General features: G+C 39.0%; 1 protein-coding gene across 4 annotated transcripts in view; it reads right to left on the reverse strand.

The window, feature by feature from the left end:
• Positions 1 to 17,963, reverse strand: part of mad1l1 (mitotic arrest deficient 1 like 1) — a 246,651-nt gene that overhangs the window by 53,542 nt on the left and 175,146 nt on the right. The window contains exon 18 of one of the 4 annotated variants that reach the window (XM_058995956.1): positions 932 to 1,093. The exons of the other annotated variants lie outside the window; for them this stretch is intronic. Within the exon in view, the coding sequence (XP_058851939.1) occupies positions 947 to 1,093 (147 nt within the window). The 3' untranslated portion in view covers positions 932 to 946. Of the gene's footprint in view, positions 1 to 931; positions 1,094 to 17,963 lie in introns of those variants that run through there. 4 annotated transcript variants of the gene reach the window in all.

A 17,963-nucleotide genomic window follows, 5' to 3' on the forward strand; every position in this document is an offset into this window, starting at 1 on the left:
AGGGTGTGACAATACCAAGGTCAAAATACCCATTCAAACACAGAAGAGAACACTCTGTATCAAGGTCTTGTTTGGTTTTGTAACACTTAGAGCTGTATTTAATACTTCACAAATTGTGTGCAAATTGCACTTAGAATTGGAAGCACTGATCTATCTGGCCCAATGTATTTTTAAACGCTTTGTCCAGGAGGAGAATAAATATACTATTGGAGCAATTGTTTACTACAGTATGCGTTTGTCCATAACATCTGTCTGCAACAACGTATTGTACAGTTTAAAATACAAAAGTGTATTAAAAGCATCACTGCTTGTAAATCCTGGCCTATGATTGGTTAAAACCTCAGGAGGAGCAAAAATAGATGGAACTATTGCCCTAACATCCTTACACCACCGGGAAATAGTCTCCCCTCTGACATGTGATTGGTTTACATCACTGTCAGTCCCACCCCTTTTTTTAAGGAACGCCCTCCACTCGTAACAAGAGACAATGGCTTCTTGTACTTTGTTGGTTCCCAGCATCTCAGTGGTCAATTGTGAATATACTGCGTGCAGTAGCTAGAGACTGTCAGGACAGTTAATTGTAGCCTGCCTGGGACTTGCCATATGACCAATAAGTCCAGTTGAATCCACTCACTTGCAATGTAATAATAAATACAATTTTAATTTTAAGTTTGGAGAGTCAGGATGCTTTATATTGCTATAGCACGGAGGTTAACAAGGAATACAGTATTATCGTTTCTTTGTAAATATATGGTATGTGCATGCAGGCCTTTTCTTAAGTATCCATCTGGCCGCACGGCGTGCAGGGGAAGTCATGCAACCAGAGATCGCAAGTTCAAATCCTGGTTGTGCAAGGCAGTCTGTCTTCGCTGAGGACTCTGGGGGAGAGCACTGGCTTTGGTGCTCAGGGGTTGCAGAGGTGGGATCCAGCTTGGACTGTATCTTCTCACTGTTCTGCAGCTAGGCACCGAGTGAACTTGGGGGCAGAGATTTGCTGGGCTGGTCTTTGTCCTCCAGAGAAGGGTAGCCTGCAGACATCCGCTCTCGAGTTCCTGGGTGTAAAAAGACGCCCACTGAGGCTAGGGTCCCTGGGCTGTGTGAGGAATCGCCGCGGTGAAGGAGAAAAATAATAAATTAGGCATTCAAAATTGGGAGAAAAAAAAAAAAAAAAAAAACGGGAGAAAAATAATTTAAGATTCTAAATATACATATATATATATATATATATATTCTATCTGCAGCGTTCTAATAAAAAAAAATCTGTTTCTGTGTTTATTCGCTTCACAGCCATATTGTTTATGGTCAATAAAGCAAATAAGAATAATTGTTGTTTTGGTTTTTATTACAAGACCGGGTTTTTGTACAACAGTTCAAATGTAAGGTTACAGTTTTTCTCACATAGGGGTAAACGTACTACAGGCGTCGTCACAATCGTTGCAAACCACATGCAAACCAGTCGGAAGTCTAGCGTGAAATGCACTAAACAAGCGCAACACTGTTCGCATCATTTTAACGAATGCTTTGCAGCTGCAGTTCTTATTTGCGCTTTAGCCTTAAATGAATATGTAATTCTGGGCGTTCTGCAGAAATGTGTGTTAATTGTCTAGGCTACTAAGTAGAACAAGTTAAAAATAATAATAATTAAAATGAAATAAAAAACCCGAAAATCATTTAGTTTAAATTGAAAATAATCTTTTATTATTCACATTGGTCACCAATGTGTACAATGCAGCAGCATGATTTATTTTGTTACAAGTAGGCTAAAGTACAAAAAAAAGTGCACTACGGATAATATTTAAATTAGTATATTGCGGCTCTCTTCATCAACATATTTTTTCTTAGTATATACGACAAAATGTCATAACAAAAAAGCAAACTGCGTTATATTTGCGCTATGACTGGCCCATCTTAGTACACCTACCCCATAGTGTCTAAATTGGAGAGTATATACACACACACACACACACACACACATATTTTTTATATATATATATATATATATATATATATATACACACACACATATACATAAAGCCTACAGTACACTGTGCTAAAAGCATGGACCTTGAACAATTTGATGGCTTCTGTGGAATTTCAATGTCACCCTCTAATTTCAGCTCTTGTTTGAAAACTGTAACAAATGGCTTTAAAGTTTTGAAGAATTAATTACACAGTTTGCTCCAGCTCACTTCACAATAAATGTAAGTGCTTTCACGGTAGCAATCAGGCCTTCTTGAAGTTCAGTCAGTCCATAGTTCCAGAGCTACTCTACAGTGAGTCCTCTCTGGAAACGACAGTTGTTACTGTAGCCTCCCTGCCTTCTAAAATGGCACAGCTGCAGGTTAATACTGCACACGTTGAGAGGACTGCAACATGTGCATTTAGTCGGGATTAATTCAAGTGGCTCTGTTTCTCAATGTTATTGGTATCTCTCTTGATATCTTTAATCCCAAAATGAGGATGATCAACTCTTTTTACTGACCTCACTGCAAGATCCAGGCTTTATACCCAGCTGCTGTCTACTGATACTGTTCTTAGGTCATACAGTAAACGAGCAACATTTAGAGAAGATCTATAGAAGCCTCTTTAGACCCGGTCAACATTTATCAGAACATTCTTTTACTACAGTATATTAGGAACGGATTTCTGGACCCAACCTGGTACGGTTTTCCATGTTAAGATTGATTGGGAAAGGGACCTCACAAACAGAGGCAAGTAGGTCCGATGGTATTAGTATAATCTAGATCAGCAACCACTGCTTAGAAGCGACCCTTCACAACTGGCAGAGAAAAGTGATCTTAAAAACAGGAGTATGAATCCAGTTTCACCGACAAGTAAGCACACTACTATCTCCACCGACAAATACACATGCAACCAATTTGTCACGGTTATACATACGCTACAGGACCCATGTAATAAAACAAGCGATTGTACTGAACCACCACGTCAGGGATCAGACAAACAGTCACAAGCACGAGAAGGCCTGAGACTGTGCTTACCTGTGTGGCATGTGCTTCAGATGTAACCAGACAGATGAGGCCAGTTGCAGAGTTGGTAATCTTTTCATTTCCACAAGAACATAGCCTTCTTAGAATTGGATTACTAGTAATTACACAAGACCTAAAAGAAACTAAGTAATACTATTAAATGTTGCAATGAGAAACTGGTCAATGTATTGAATGTACATGAAGTTCTGTGAGGATGGCAGAATAACCAAACAAGCCCTCGAAGTGTGCATATTGTTTATTTTTGCAGCCATCCTCATGTGTGAAATAAATACAGCACTATGTCAATGAAGTAATCTGTTTATACATATAACAAGTGCAATGCATGGAAAAGAAAGTGCTGTATGTCAAACCTAAATTAAAACAGAAAAATGCGGGGAATTACTCTGCTTTTTCAGACCAAGTCTCTGCTTAGCAACACCAAGTAGGCTAATTTACAATCTGCCAAGTCATTCTGTCGTTGGAATTGAAATGAATACATTAAAAAAGCATGCTACAATACTGCATTTTTCAACACTTGTCTATATACATGTCTAATTATACCAGAAGTTTATTTTTTAGTAGAAATGCATGAGTTTAAAATTGTAGATAATGCAGTATTGCAGTATCTTGGGGGTGCAATATTATCAGCACAATTCAAGACTGAAATTGGATCACTTCTCAATTTTTTCTCTTTCATCAAAAATCAAGGCCAAAAGAAAACCCATCCAGCTGGCCACCTGAAGCAGCTTGCGTCAGTGAGAAGCACGTCGCACAGAACAGAGGGACTGAGGAGGAAGATGGAATTATGTGAATGTGTTTCTCATTCACTCTGTTGCTATGCCTTGGGGATCTCCCTCACTGTTTTCAACCTTTGGAATGATGTCCTCACAGCAGCTGGTCAGAGACTAGCCCAGACATTAAGCGATCACATCTAAACAACCACTGTTTTAACACATTGTCGTCAAAACACAGTTAGCAAGGCAAGCACAGGGGAGCTCAGGGGAGCCCATAGAGCAAGTACAATACAAATCTATTGTTTTATTTCCTTCATAACATGTGCTCTCACAGGTTCTCGCTTTGATCTACAGCTGGGCTTTAAATTACAAAACAACTATTTAAATATTTATAACATTTCGAATAAAGCCAAAATATTATTCTTATTGCCATTGTGTTTTGGTTTATAAAATTAGTTTAGATGCGATAGGCAGGGGTTACATGCAACTCCATCATTTAAAAAGCTGAAACCGGCACTGCAAGGATACTGTAATGGTTCCCAGATACACCACTGAATTGTGGCAATGGATTCTGGCCATGAGTGCATCCCAGAGGACTAAGTCTATAATCATTAGAGGCAGGTGTCTAATGTCAACCTCTCATGTCACTGTTACACATTAGTGTGCCGTTTTACAAGGATGGCTACATAAGTCAAGATGCACTTTATTCATGGTGGAGAGGAATACATTTGTGCAGTTATTTCCTGAAATATTTCCAATTTAGTCTTCACAAAATCTACATTTATTCAAAATATATTAAAAATAACAAGCAGCTTCCAATGCCTATATCAGTGCGGCAATTGAAGGCTATACAATGCATCCATCGACCGTGAAACAGCTAGAGCTGTAGCCGTGTGACCCCAGGAGGATTGTATCTCAAAAAGAAAATACGGGTGCACTGGGGGGGGACACGGAAGAGGCAGCAGGCCCATCATCAAAAATGGACTGCCTCATCTCACCTATGGGCTAGGGCACTTGCAAAACCACAGTGGCCCTCAAATTGGTGGCAAAAGCTCTGCTAACAGCGAGAGCTTAACCGCAGGGGATGTGCTGTCTGACTCCATCTCGTCAGAGGAGAATGCCAGCTCCTGATCACCCCTATCATCCTGCTGCCAATCTGTGCTTGTAGCCCCAACGGGGCAGGGAGTGCCGCACGCTCACCAGCTCTGCAAGCACCGTTCCTTGATGGAAAACAGCTGCCCAGAGTTTCTCCAGCTGTTCTGAGTCTGCCGATCTTTTGGATCGATGACTCTTTCTCTTCCTTGGAGAAGGAGAGGCAGAGGAGGATGAAGGCGGCTGTGAAGACGGCTTCCTACGTGGGCCTACTCTCCCTTGACACAGAGCTAAGTGGAGAGGACACAGCCACCTCTCTGGCAGAGGGTGATGGGGAATTGCGCTGCTCTGGTGCAATGGACACAAGCGCTCTGTAGAGCTGCGAGACGCACGTTTCTCCAGCGTGCGCTTAGAAAAACGTGCACAAAACTTGAATAAACTGTGGTCAGTGAGTGCCTCTGGCATGCTCTGGCCCCAGGCAGGAAGAGCACTTGCTATGGCACCATGTTGCAGACAGCCTGCGCGTAGTCTGTATAAAAACACCACACACACACAAAAAAGAGAAACAACTCTCAACAAAACAGTAATTTAACAGTTACATAAATAATCTAAAATGTCTTGTAATTTTTGCCAAAGCGAGAATAAAGAACTCCAGCCAGAGCTATTGCAGCCTGAGGGGAAAGCACAAAGTCAGATGACTTTAGGTGCTGGCTTCATGTGAGGCACAAGGTCGCAGAGGGATGTAACAAGCAACAGGCTGTAGTGCACAATATATACGTAATTAGTAAAAACTATTACAGCGTTAATTTAATATTGCATAAATTAAGCGAAAACAGAATAAATGCAAAATATATAGTAGATAGAAGTAACAAGTACTTATCTGAACAAGGCTCTCTGTCAGATCAGTCTTGAAAGGAGCAGCTTTGGTATATCTTATTCAGGTTTCTGGGTCATTAGGAGGTAAATAACCAATAAGATAATGGTTACATTTCATACTTGAAAGGGAACACACTACCAACTGTAATTAAGAAAGATAATGCCAGTGAAGGCACCCGCAGAATGATTGGATTTACTTTGACGATTCAGCTATTTCCATTAAAAGATTTAAACACCCCAGTCCAAGTAAATATCTCATCCTGCTGACAGGGACACATCAACTGCTTTGAGCAATTTCCATGAATCTCTTACTTAAAGCGATAATTATTCTCTGTGAAATATAGTCTCTTGATTTTAAATATAAATTTCTAATAGTTCACTCCCAAATCATTGCCTGTTACTTAAGTCTTCTTGATGGAACTAAAATAATTATGCTCTTTTATATTCAAGACTAAAACTTAGCAGCTAAAGTTATTTGAGCCATACAGCTCTGGTTAATTGCATTGCTGATTAAGTAATTCAAACTTTCCAATGATACCCATTCCCTACGGTCGCATGCAATCCATTCAGTCGATGCACTTATTTTTTCTTAAAGGCCTATAAATGGTAAGGAAGTGATGAATGTCTTGTTTGGGTTTGTTGTGAGAACAGGCTAAATTGTTCTTGCTCCCTATTCACAGTAAAATAGATGATGTCTGAAACCAAGATGCATGAAAATAGGTAATAAAAAAACAGATATGTAATCACTCCGCAGGGTCTGATAAAAGTATTTATTTATATTTCTGCATCTCTCACTTTTTTTGGTCCTTCCTACTGTATAGGGAAAATGCTATGTTTTAGTTCAGCTCTAATTGCAACTGAGTGATAAATACTGAGAGCTAATTTACAAGCATTCAACCTCAACCACATAAAACATCCACGCTTCCTAGTTTGGGAGAGGCAACATGAAACTGCCTCTCAGCATGCTGTAAACCCTCTCTGTTAAGCAGATGATCTGATAAGGGATTAATGCTCAGCACATGAAAACAGCAAAGACCACGGATGTATCCAATTGAGCTCCAGGTCTAGCACGAATGCAAATGCATTAATTTAATTTGAGTTTCAGAGTTCCTTTTAAGATTTGTATTGCTTTGATTCTTTGGGTTACATTTTTTTCCCCAGAACAAGATGAAAAAGTTTGAATGGGATCAACAGATGATAACGACAGGGGGTATCAGTAACTGCAATCCAACAGCAGCTAATTAATAAATCACACCCAATAAAAAACGAGAGGGGACACTCCCCTCTGGGGGCTGGTTCTTTTTATCCTTCCATGGATTGGTACTCTGACTTTCAATAGTTAAATAATTGGTTATGGTTTTAATATAGTCTTTTTGATGAACATACTCTGGTGCACTAAACTATCGAGGTGTTGTATTATATTATATGCACTGTAAAGCAATGCATGTTAAAAACAAATGTTTCATTTGAGGTTGAAACAAAAACCTGGACTGTTGGGTGTACTTGATGACCAGATTGGAAAACCACTGCAGTAGCTGATACCCACAGTACTGTACTTCAACACAAGGCTCACAGTGAATTCATGAGAAAAGGACAAAAAAATCCTGCCTGCACACTGCTGACGTTAATGACCCAACATCAACTTTCATAACGGGCATCCCGTATCATGCAAGGCCCAAAGCACGGCACATAGAGCACGTACCTAAATAAATAAATAAAATGTACCATTATAGAATATGTTTATTTATTTTAATAGAAACATAAAAGTCTGCATTTCCAGTGTCAGAACATTCTTTATAGGCAAGCATGTCAACAGCAATTACAATTTTTGAAAAGTTATTAGGTACAGAAAATGGCACTGCTGCTGAGTGAAAGAAAAGGAAAAAAAAATCAAAAAGATCAGAATGTGGTCAAAAGGCCAGTATAAAAGCACTGCTTAGAAATACCATTTCTCACGTGGCTTCAAATCAAGATCAATAAACCTGCCATTGATTTTTTTTTTCCCTTTCCTCCTGCTCCATCACTGCTATGAAAGAAAAAAAAAAACACTGCTATGAACATTTTATTAAAATGAAAAAGCCCTCCGTGGTCTTCATATTACACTGCCGAACAAGGAGTGGAGACCGTTCAAGGAAATGAATGATGGTTAGTACATATAAAGTAGTTTGGTTCTAAGTGGGGTACTACCTAGAGACCATTCTATTCAATAAAAGAATGACCATTTTTCTCTACGTATCATTAGAATTCAGATCAGAGCTCCTGTTTTGGTTATAGCCAATTAAATAATTATATAAATCATACTGGTTTTGCACCGCCATTTGTGTACCTATATATAAACACATGATTTAGGGGGTCAAAGCAAAACATGTCAGTCATTATGGAAAGTCAGCTGGAAAGAAGCATTTGAAGTGGTGCTACTTAGGAAAAGCTACCCAATGCCAAAAATAAATCCAGCGACCAGCATATTGTTTTCCAACCTTGTTAACCAAAATTAAGTAGATAAGAAAAGTATGGCACTGTTTCAGTTCACGTCTTTGTGAGTGCTGTATGCAAGGGATATTTTAATTATCGGTTTCTTCACATTATGAGTAGATCTTGTGACAATTTGTCCATAACTTCTAAACACTCACAGATTATAGGGCCAACCTATAAATCATTCAGACAGACTTGGGATAATGCATTTACAAGTGTAAATAATTCAACACATCCACCTATATTGTTCCATTGTGACAACATTGATAACTATTACAAGTAAGTCTAACCGGGTCGAGAGCTGCAAGATACATACTGTAAAACATGAAATATGTGCGAGCAAGACATTTTAATATTAGCATTGTTGTGCAGTGCAGCAGTTGTTAGGCAGTCTCTTGATGGCAGCAAAATACACATCAAGGGATAGAATATTGCAGAGCCTACAAAGTTTGTGTATTTTTTATTGTACTGTATTAACTTAATTAATTAATGTAACACACTGGTGTTTTTCCATTATTTCTGTTTATACTGTATGTATTATACTTGTATTGTAACACTTGAATGTATTTGTATTTGCTTGCGATTGTAAGTCGCCCTGGATAAGGGCGTCTGCTAAGAAATAAATAATAATAATAATAATATTATGCACTTTAAATAAAATATATTCAGTTTGGAGCAAAATACAATAGCTGACCTGATTTCATCAAAAACACCACAGGCACATTTTTGTAAGGGTTCTTTTTGACAAGCTCTTTAAGACCTGACTGCTGCGTGTATTAAATACTGGAGAGCTGTGTGGATGACAAATGCTGCGGTTTGGCCACTTCAGTCTTATAATATACTTGTGCCAATTTCTGAGCATATTGAGGACACAGCCCTCCAACCCTTTGGTTGGACAACCTGCTTCTCACTGCAAATTGGGGATAGAAATACACAAGAATTAAAATGAAGAAAATGTTAGGTTTGATAGATGAAAATGTTTTTCTTCCATCTTTCAGCAATTTTGAATATTGCTTTCTGTGAACAGATACTAATTTAAAATTCATTATATAGATATATATATTGTTTGTGTTTATTTTAGAACAGGGTACCCCTCCGCCCGTGTCTAATTTGTATTGCGATTCATTTATTATATAAATGACGGCAAAAAGCTGTGCATTTTGTTAATTGTTTATTTTAAAAACCTCAGGCAGAAGGTGGAGATCTCTCGATTTAATTAATTGTCACTAAATGGGAGATGGTCACCAGTATAAAAGCCTACAGTTTTCTGCGCTCTGGGTGGGGAGTTCGGAGGAGAGAAGAGACAAGGGAGTCTGGAAAAAAGATAAGGATCAGGGAAGGCAATTGCTCAGTTTGACCTTAGTGTTCTTTTGTGTTTGTGATTTGTTTTTGTGAGCAAGTGTTTTTGTGAAACCTTTTTATTTGTCTAAAAAATAAAAAAATAGCGCCGCAGTGCGTGCTTTGCACCCGAGTACTGCCTGTGTGTTTGCAGTTCTGGCCTGACGCCACCACTCAGCCTGTCCTGCCACACTGACAAAGAATGGTTGAAACATTTCTGTTATTATCCCCATCTGTGACCTAATCAATAGGATCTGCTTTCCTTTCTTGTCTGGATGCTACTCAAACCCAAAATCACAGACATTTTGTACGATGCTCCTTAACCTAGCAAGGCAACACAAAGCTTCTACTTTGGTCAGAGGCTTGGATGCTGGAGACATGTACATTCCAGAGCCAACGTAGATCTTTGTGTGAGCTGTTTAGTTATATGTCTGGGTGGCAAAACGTTCCCTTTCTCCTCAAAAGCCCATTCCATCATTGCTACAACAATTGGGATTTATAAGCACAGCCGTGGGGACCAACACTGAATACAATAAAGAGTGACTGCACTAAACGGTGACACTTCCTGATGAACTGTTGACATTTCCTCATTGTGCAGCGTCTTTGACATTTATGAGGATCAGAAGCTCCAAGATGATTTAGAAACTCGGATTATCCTTGTTCTTCAATAAAACGCACAAGCACAAGTGTTCCTTTTTCAAATGATACTGTCTCAAGCTGCCTAGTGGCTTTTTAAATTATATCCGATGGTGACATCGCAGCCCAGTATGAAAAGGGTGAAACAATATATAATTTGTAAGTCTTTCAGATGCTGGGCTTTAGCTGAAAGAGAACCATTTGCACTTATTTCTAGATAAACACATGGGGGAGACACTGCACAGTTGGTTAGAGAGTTTATTTGAATTCACGGTCAATATGGTTTAAACAATCTTTACTAAAAGAGATGAATAAAAATCCATGCACTTTGATAGAGGATACAGATAGGTATATTCTGTCTAAGTCACAGTTTCTAGTGCAGTCACTAGTGTAAGTCACCTCAGCACTTACTCATCACCAAGTGCATTCTACAATTCCATGAAAAAAAAGATTGTAAAGTTAGATGGTGCTTTTTAGCATCTTCACTGCTTGTGATGCAGCGGTTGAAACAGGTCCTCCAGGAACCCCTCTTCTGTCCTGCTTTACTGTCAACACAAAGGACAGCTCTGAACTCAAAGCTGACATGTCCAATAACACTTTGTCTATAAGTGAGTACTGGATATTGTTCATGGGTTTTAAAAGACCTGACATGCATCTGTAGTTTAGTGTTTAACATCGGTCTCAAGATACAAGTTAGGATTCTTTAAGTTGCAACTTGATTCCTAATGGACAGGAATTCATAAACAAAAGATCCATGACACATTTGGCAACTGACTCCAAAGGGACCTTCTGTTTGATTAAACACCAGCTACTCGGGAGATGACTGTGCTAAAGATTGAAGAAGTATAGAGGAGTGATAAAACCCCTACCCTATGAATGGAAATAAAACTCCCCTTACATTTCAAACATTATGCAATTTGCACAGGAGAAAAGTAGGCTCAAACTCCAAGGCAGTGAGAGTCTTATGCTCGATTCACATACAAAAGTCTTTTCAAAAGGACGCTGTGAATGGAGTACTGCTCTTGCTACCCCAAAACCATCCCAATGTGATCGAAAAAAGAGTAATGGAAATCCAGCGTTCTATTCATCCTTGCAAAGCACTTCTGCAGAGCAGCCCCTGTAAGCTAAAGTGAACACAGATAGATTCCCAGCCACTATCATGATTATTTGTTTTTGCTTGACAGAGGACAGCATCCCCCAAAAAGATATATCTTTTTAAACCTGCAGGATCAATAGTGTAATCCACAAAAGTCAAAAAGCATTCCCTCATTCATGACGAGCAGATCTAAAGCTAGCGATAAAGGAAAGTCAACATTCCTTTTTTCCTTCTTTTTGCAGGCATTAAGCCAAGTTCATTATGCACGACTGCTCAAGGAAAGAACATCCAGCCATAACTTTATTGTGTTACCCGGTGCATCTAAGGGAGAGGGAACTTAGAGGGGATGGCAAGATGTCATGGTATACCGGTTTTATGGTAAACTGTGGTATAAACTTGCACGGTTTTGAAACCACAACCAATTTTCTATGCCATGATTACCGAGTTCACACGGTTGAAGGTGATATGGGAGCGGTTTTTTATTCACCGTTTGTCCATCGGTGAGCCACTGTGTTCATTAGAATTAACTAATCAACACAGACATCTAAAGTTCTGAAAACTGCCATGAGATTATTCGAGTAGGCTATTAAATAAGTGACGTCATATTTAATATAAACCGCCCAACTAAACAATGATCGCTAGCAAACGTGATTGTCAATAAATGAAATTTTAGTGTATTTCTTTAAATAGCCATTTAAAAACAGATTACAAAAAAAATGACATTATACTGCAGTATGACAATAACCGTGGTATATTCTTTGACGGTTACCATACCGTCAATTTGATACTGTGACATCCCAAGTGGCAACTATATTAGAATTGACAATTAATTTCCCTCAGGGCAGCTATATCTGCAGGACAATATCTGGCCTTGATAACTATGCTTAATATGCTTTACAATGACCACCGAGTAAGAGGAGTTTTTAAAGCCAGCACTCATTTAGAAATACACATTGGAGGAGTGACAGCCATTTGATGTTCCAAATGTGACAGTAAATCTGTAACATAGGGCATCCAGATCTAGACATGCCTGAAAGCAGCTAAACATCATGCTATGTATGCAGCACTGGCACAGTACCATCCAGCATGTCCCAGTGACTAAGGGGATAAAAACATTGCCTTCACAAAACCGACAAGTTTGCAAGGATCATGCTCTGCAAACACTGCAGCTCGATAATGTAGAATGTAGGATCCACAAAATCTAAAGCTGGTAGATTGCTTCTTTACTTTAAGGTTAGTGGCGAGCGCAGAATGTGAATTTGATTTGCTTTAAAAACAGCGTATTACTCCTTTGTAGTCCCACTACTGGAAAATACATCACATCTACTAGTTTCCTGTCCTGCACACAAAACAGACACCATAGGCTCAATTCAGAAAATGCATAGGAGTTAATCTAATCTAAATATACTTCACAGCTCTGTTTAAGTAATACGTGCATTACCTAAGTTAATCACAACGTCTTTGTAATGTTACAGATGAAATCAACAACTCAACTCATTTTCCATGTAATGCTCATGGGTCACATTACTATGTATTAGCAATTCACTTACAGGCAACAGAGCAATACTTATGGACAGCAAACTTCTAAAAAAAAAGTTAAAACTTAAATTAATGAATAGAATTAAAAAAATTATGCTGGCTTTCTTATTTTTTACTATAAAAAGCTGATTAAAAAAAAACACCCAACTGATACATTGTTGGGACAGTGTCTTCAACAAATGGTTGGCTATCGTCGCTATTTTAGCATGTCCCCTATATTTGCACGTGGATAATTGAAAAATTTGACAAGCTTTAATTCAATGTGTTCTAAGCTCAGTAATAGTGTTAATCTTACTGCTGTTTGATGAGTAATTTAATTAAGCAGCCTCTGTAATCAGTTAATATCCTCAATTAGTACAATCACTGAATAGACAGAGACTCTCAGTGGGAAATTGGACAATCACAAACATCTAACAAATGTTTCTCAGACAGGATCTGTTTTAATTTAAAAAGATGATAAAACACACACATACCACGGTACTGACAACTCCAGATGGCGGACTTCCTTTTGACAAAACCTTGAAATGCAAAGACTCTGTCGAGATTGGATTTAATCCTTTCAGTGGCCTTTGACGAGAGGTCTTGTCATTTTAGCGCCTCTCAATGTACCAAATCATCTCTATTACAGTGTGCTGGTTATTTGTATATACTTATTTGTAAGTGATTGACAGCACTGTTTCTGAAAGTAAAGATGTGGTCAAAAGCTCTAGCTGCTACAGGTTCCTGATTTCCTGGCCAAACTCGACTGTGGCACGCACAGAATGGGAGGTAGCAGTTAAAATTTAGCTTGGCAGCAAAAGTTACATTTATTTACTCTATAAAGTCTGTGTGCCACCAACCCTCCAAGTACTGAGCAGTTTCAAATTACATTTGCTTTCTACTACTGCACCTTAAAATTTGTATGATGTTTGCAAAAAAAAAAAAACAACTGAGTGGTTCTTTATGCAATTACTATTATATACACACAGTGCCTTGCAAAAGTATTCAGACCCCTGACCAATTCTCTCATATTACTGAATTACAAATGGTACATTGAAATTTCGTTCTGTTTGATATTTTATTTTAAAACACTGAAACTCAAAATCAATTATTGTAAGGTGACATTGGTTTTATGTTGGGAAATATTTTTAAGAAAAATAAAAAACTGAAATATCTTGCTTGCACAAGTATTCAACCCCTGTGCTGTGGAAGCTCCCAGTTTACACCGATGAAAGAAATTGCCCTAACGAGGACACAATTACCTTACCATTGGCCTCCACCTGTGAACCATTAAAGTTGCTGTCACATTTTCTGCATAAAAACCCCACTGTTGAAGGATCATTGGTCAGGCTGTGAATCTGAAGGAAAATGAAGACCAAAGAGCATTCTACAGAAGTTAGAGATAAAGTAATACAAATGCATAGATTAGGGAAAGGGTACAAAATAATATCCAAGTGTTTGGATATCCCAGTGAGCACAGTTGGATCAATAATCAGGAAGTGGAAGCTGCATCACACCACCCAGGTACTGCCAAGAAAAGGCCGTCCCTCAAAACTCAGCGCTCAAACAAGAAGGAGACTTGTGAGAGAAGCCACAGAGAGGCCAACAATCACTTTGAAGGAGCTACAGGGTTCAGTGGCTGGGAGTGGAGTAATGGTGCACCAGTCAACCATATCAAGAGCTCTGCATAACACTGGCCTGTATCAGAGGGTGGCAAGAAAGAAGCCGTGACCCAGCTGCGATGTGGGAAAAGGTTTTGTGGTCAGATGAGACCAAGATAGAGCTTTTTGGCCAAAACTCAAAACGCTATGTGTGGCGCAAACCTAACACTGCCTATGCCTCAGGACACACCATCCCTACAGTGAAGTATGGTGGTGGCAGCATCATGCTGTGGGGATGCTTCTCATCAGCAGGGACTGGGCATCTTGTTAAAATTGAAGGAAGAATAGATGGAGCAAAATACAGGGAAATACTGCAAGAGAACCTGCTTCAGTCCGCTAAAAAACTGAAGCTTGGGAGGAAATTCACCTTTCAGCAGGACAAAGATCCCACGCACAAGGCCAAAGCAATATTGGAATGGCTCAAGAACAAAAAGGTGAATGTCCTACAGTGGCCCAGTCAAAGTCCTGATCTCAATCCCATTGAGAATCTGTGGCACTATTTGAAAATTGCGGTCCACAAGCGTCGTCCAACCAACCTGAACAACCTGGAGCAAATCTGCCAAGAAGGGGCCAAAATCACTCCGACACTGTGTGCAAAGCTGGTACACACTTACCCCAAAAGACTTAAAGCTGTTATTGCAGCGAAAGGTGGCTCTACCAAATATTAATGTGTGGGGGTTGAATCCTTATGCAAGCAAGATATTTCAGTTTTTTTATTTTTCTTAAAAATATTTCCCAACATAAAACCAAAGTCACCTTACAATAATTGATTGAGTTTCAGTGTTTTAAAATAAAATATCAAATAGAACGAAATTTCAATGTACCATTTGTAATTCAGTAATATGAGAGAATTGGGCAGGGGTCTGAATACTTTTGCAAGGCACTGTGCGCATATATATATATATATATATATATATATATATATATATATATATATATAGCTTTTTGTGTCCATTTAAAAAAAAAAAAACTTTCATATGCCTTCAATTTTGTACACTGCAGTTTTATATATATGTATTTTATATATATATATATATTTACACATGTCCTTTGCACATCCGATACACACTAAAAGGGCAATCCCAAAGGGTCTAGGAATAAGAATACGAAGAATATGCTCAAAAGAAAGTTACTACGTAAAACAAAGAACTGTATTAAAAACAAATCTTAAAAAAGAGGATACAAAAGAAAGAATTATAGAGATGGAGTTAAGAAAAGTCGATAAACTAAAAAGAGATGATCTACTAGATTATAAAAATAGAGATAAAAAGGTCAAAAGAGTCCCATTAATAATGACTTACTCTAAACTTTTGCCCAATATTTCTAAAATAGTTTGGAAACACTTGCGGATTCTACATAATTCAGAAAAATTAAAAAAAGTATTTAAGGCCCCAGTTGTAGCATTCAAAAGAGAAGCTAATTTAGGTGATATTTTAGTTCACAGTAAACATAAAAGAATAATTGACAAAATAGGTTCTACGAACATGTGCACTAGTAGATGTAAAGTGTGTAAATACACAGACAAAAGTAAAAATATAATTAAACATAAGAACACCACATATCCACTAAAAACTAATACCTACTGTAAAAATAGCAATGTTGTTTATGGAATAGCCTGTGAAAAATGTGATGAAATCAAGTATGTTGGAGAGACTGGAACTACTTTATATAAAAGAATTCAGAACCACCTTTCATTAATTAGAAATAAAAAAATGAATGAACCAATAGTACAGCACTTCACCAGTCAGGGACATCACATAAATGATGTTTGTAGTTTGTAGTATCAGAACAGCTCAAATTAGACAATGCGACATATAGAAGAATAAAAGAAAGTAAATGGATAAATAGACTGAACACGATTATGCCAGCGGGACTCAACAGAAAAGAATGAACTAATTAACTTCAATAAATATATAACATTTAAATAAATAAACAAAATTCATTCAAAAGTTGTACATACTGATGCGCTGGGGAGGCCAAATCTAGACTGATCCTCAGAGCCAGCATTGCATGATATAATAAAAATGTAAGTTTATATAAAGTAGTGTTAATTAGAATTAATACAGATTCAAAGATAGAAGTAAAAATGATGTCACAATATATAGAACACCATTACATCATGTAAGAATAAATCATGGATTTGAATGTAAACAATAACAAATAGTTGTCATGCCTTACCAGGTAACCTGGCGTGGAGCAACCTCCACACCTCACCCTCTCTTAACTGGAGTCCCCCAAGGGTCAGTCTTGGGTCCTCTCCTGTTCTCTCTCTACACCCGCTCCCTGGGCCCCCTCATCGCATCCTATGGTTTCTCATACCATTTCTATGCTGATGATGCTCAGATTTTCCTCTCCTTCCCCACCTCTGACTCCACCATCTCCTCCCGTATCTCTACCTGTCTGTCTGCTATTTCCTCCTGGATGCACTCGCATCACCTCAAACTCAACCTCTCTAAATCTGACCTCCTTTTCTTTCCCTCCTCCTCCCCCTCCTCTGATCTCTCCATCTCTGTTCCTCTGGAATCTACCACACTCTCTCCCTCTTCCTCAGCTAAGAACCTTGGAGTCACCCTGGACCCCTGCCTCTCTTATTCCCAGCACATCTCCACTCTGGCACGCACTTGCCGATTCTTCCTGAGCAACATCCGAAGAATCCGACCCTTCCTCACCAACTATGCTACCCAGCTCCTGGTCCAGGCCCTGGTACTCTCCCGCCTAGACTACTGCAACTCCCTCCTGGCTGGCCTCCCTGCGTCCGCCACCCGACCGCTCCAGCTCATCCAGAACTCTGCTGCCCGCCTAGTGTTCTCTCTGCCTCGCTTCGCCCACGCTACTCCACTACTCCGCTCGCTCCACTGGCTCCCGATCACCGCTCGCATCCAGTTCAAGACTCTTGTACTAGCCTACAGATGCCTTGACCAGTCTGCACCCAGCTACCTCCAGACCCTCATCTCTCCCTACACCCCCACTCGACCTCTCCGCTCCGCCTGCACTAGAAGACTAGCTCTACCACCGCTACGCTCCCCTGCCTCCAAAGCCCGCTCCTTCTCCACCCTTGCTCCGCAGTGGTGGAATGACCTTCCTACAGATGTCAGGACTGCCCAGTCCCTGACCACATTCCGGCGCCTCCTTAAGACTCACCTCTTCAAAGAGCACCTGTAGAACTCCTCTGTTTGTATCCTGGGACACTATCACCCTTCATGTAAATGTGCTTTATTTTGCTCTTATCAGCCCCTATTTTACTGCATTTAATCCTGTACTTCAGAATACTGTAATCTGCCAAGTTTTTAACCTGTAGTACTTTGTATTTAATCACATCCTGATGTAACTATCACTATTTAATCATATCCTGATGTAACTATCACTATTACCTGCTGTATTATTGAATTGTGGTTTGTCAAACTTGTACTTTACTTGTTTTATTGTATTTCTTGCTCTTATTGTATTACTTGTATTGTAACGCTTGAAATGTTTTTGCTTACGATTGTAAGTCGCCCTGGATAAGGGCGTCTGCTAAGAAATAAATAATAATAATAATAATAATAATGCCGTC

This window comes from Acipenser ruthenus, chromosome 22 (genome assembly GCF_902713425.1).
Source record: "Acipenser ruthenus chromosome 22, fAciRut3.2 maternal haplotype, whole genome shotgun sequence".
Lineage (NCBI taxonomy): Eukaryota > Metazoa > Chordata > Actinopteri > Acipenseriformes > Acipenseridae > Acipenser > Acipenser ruthenus.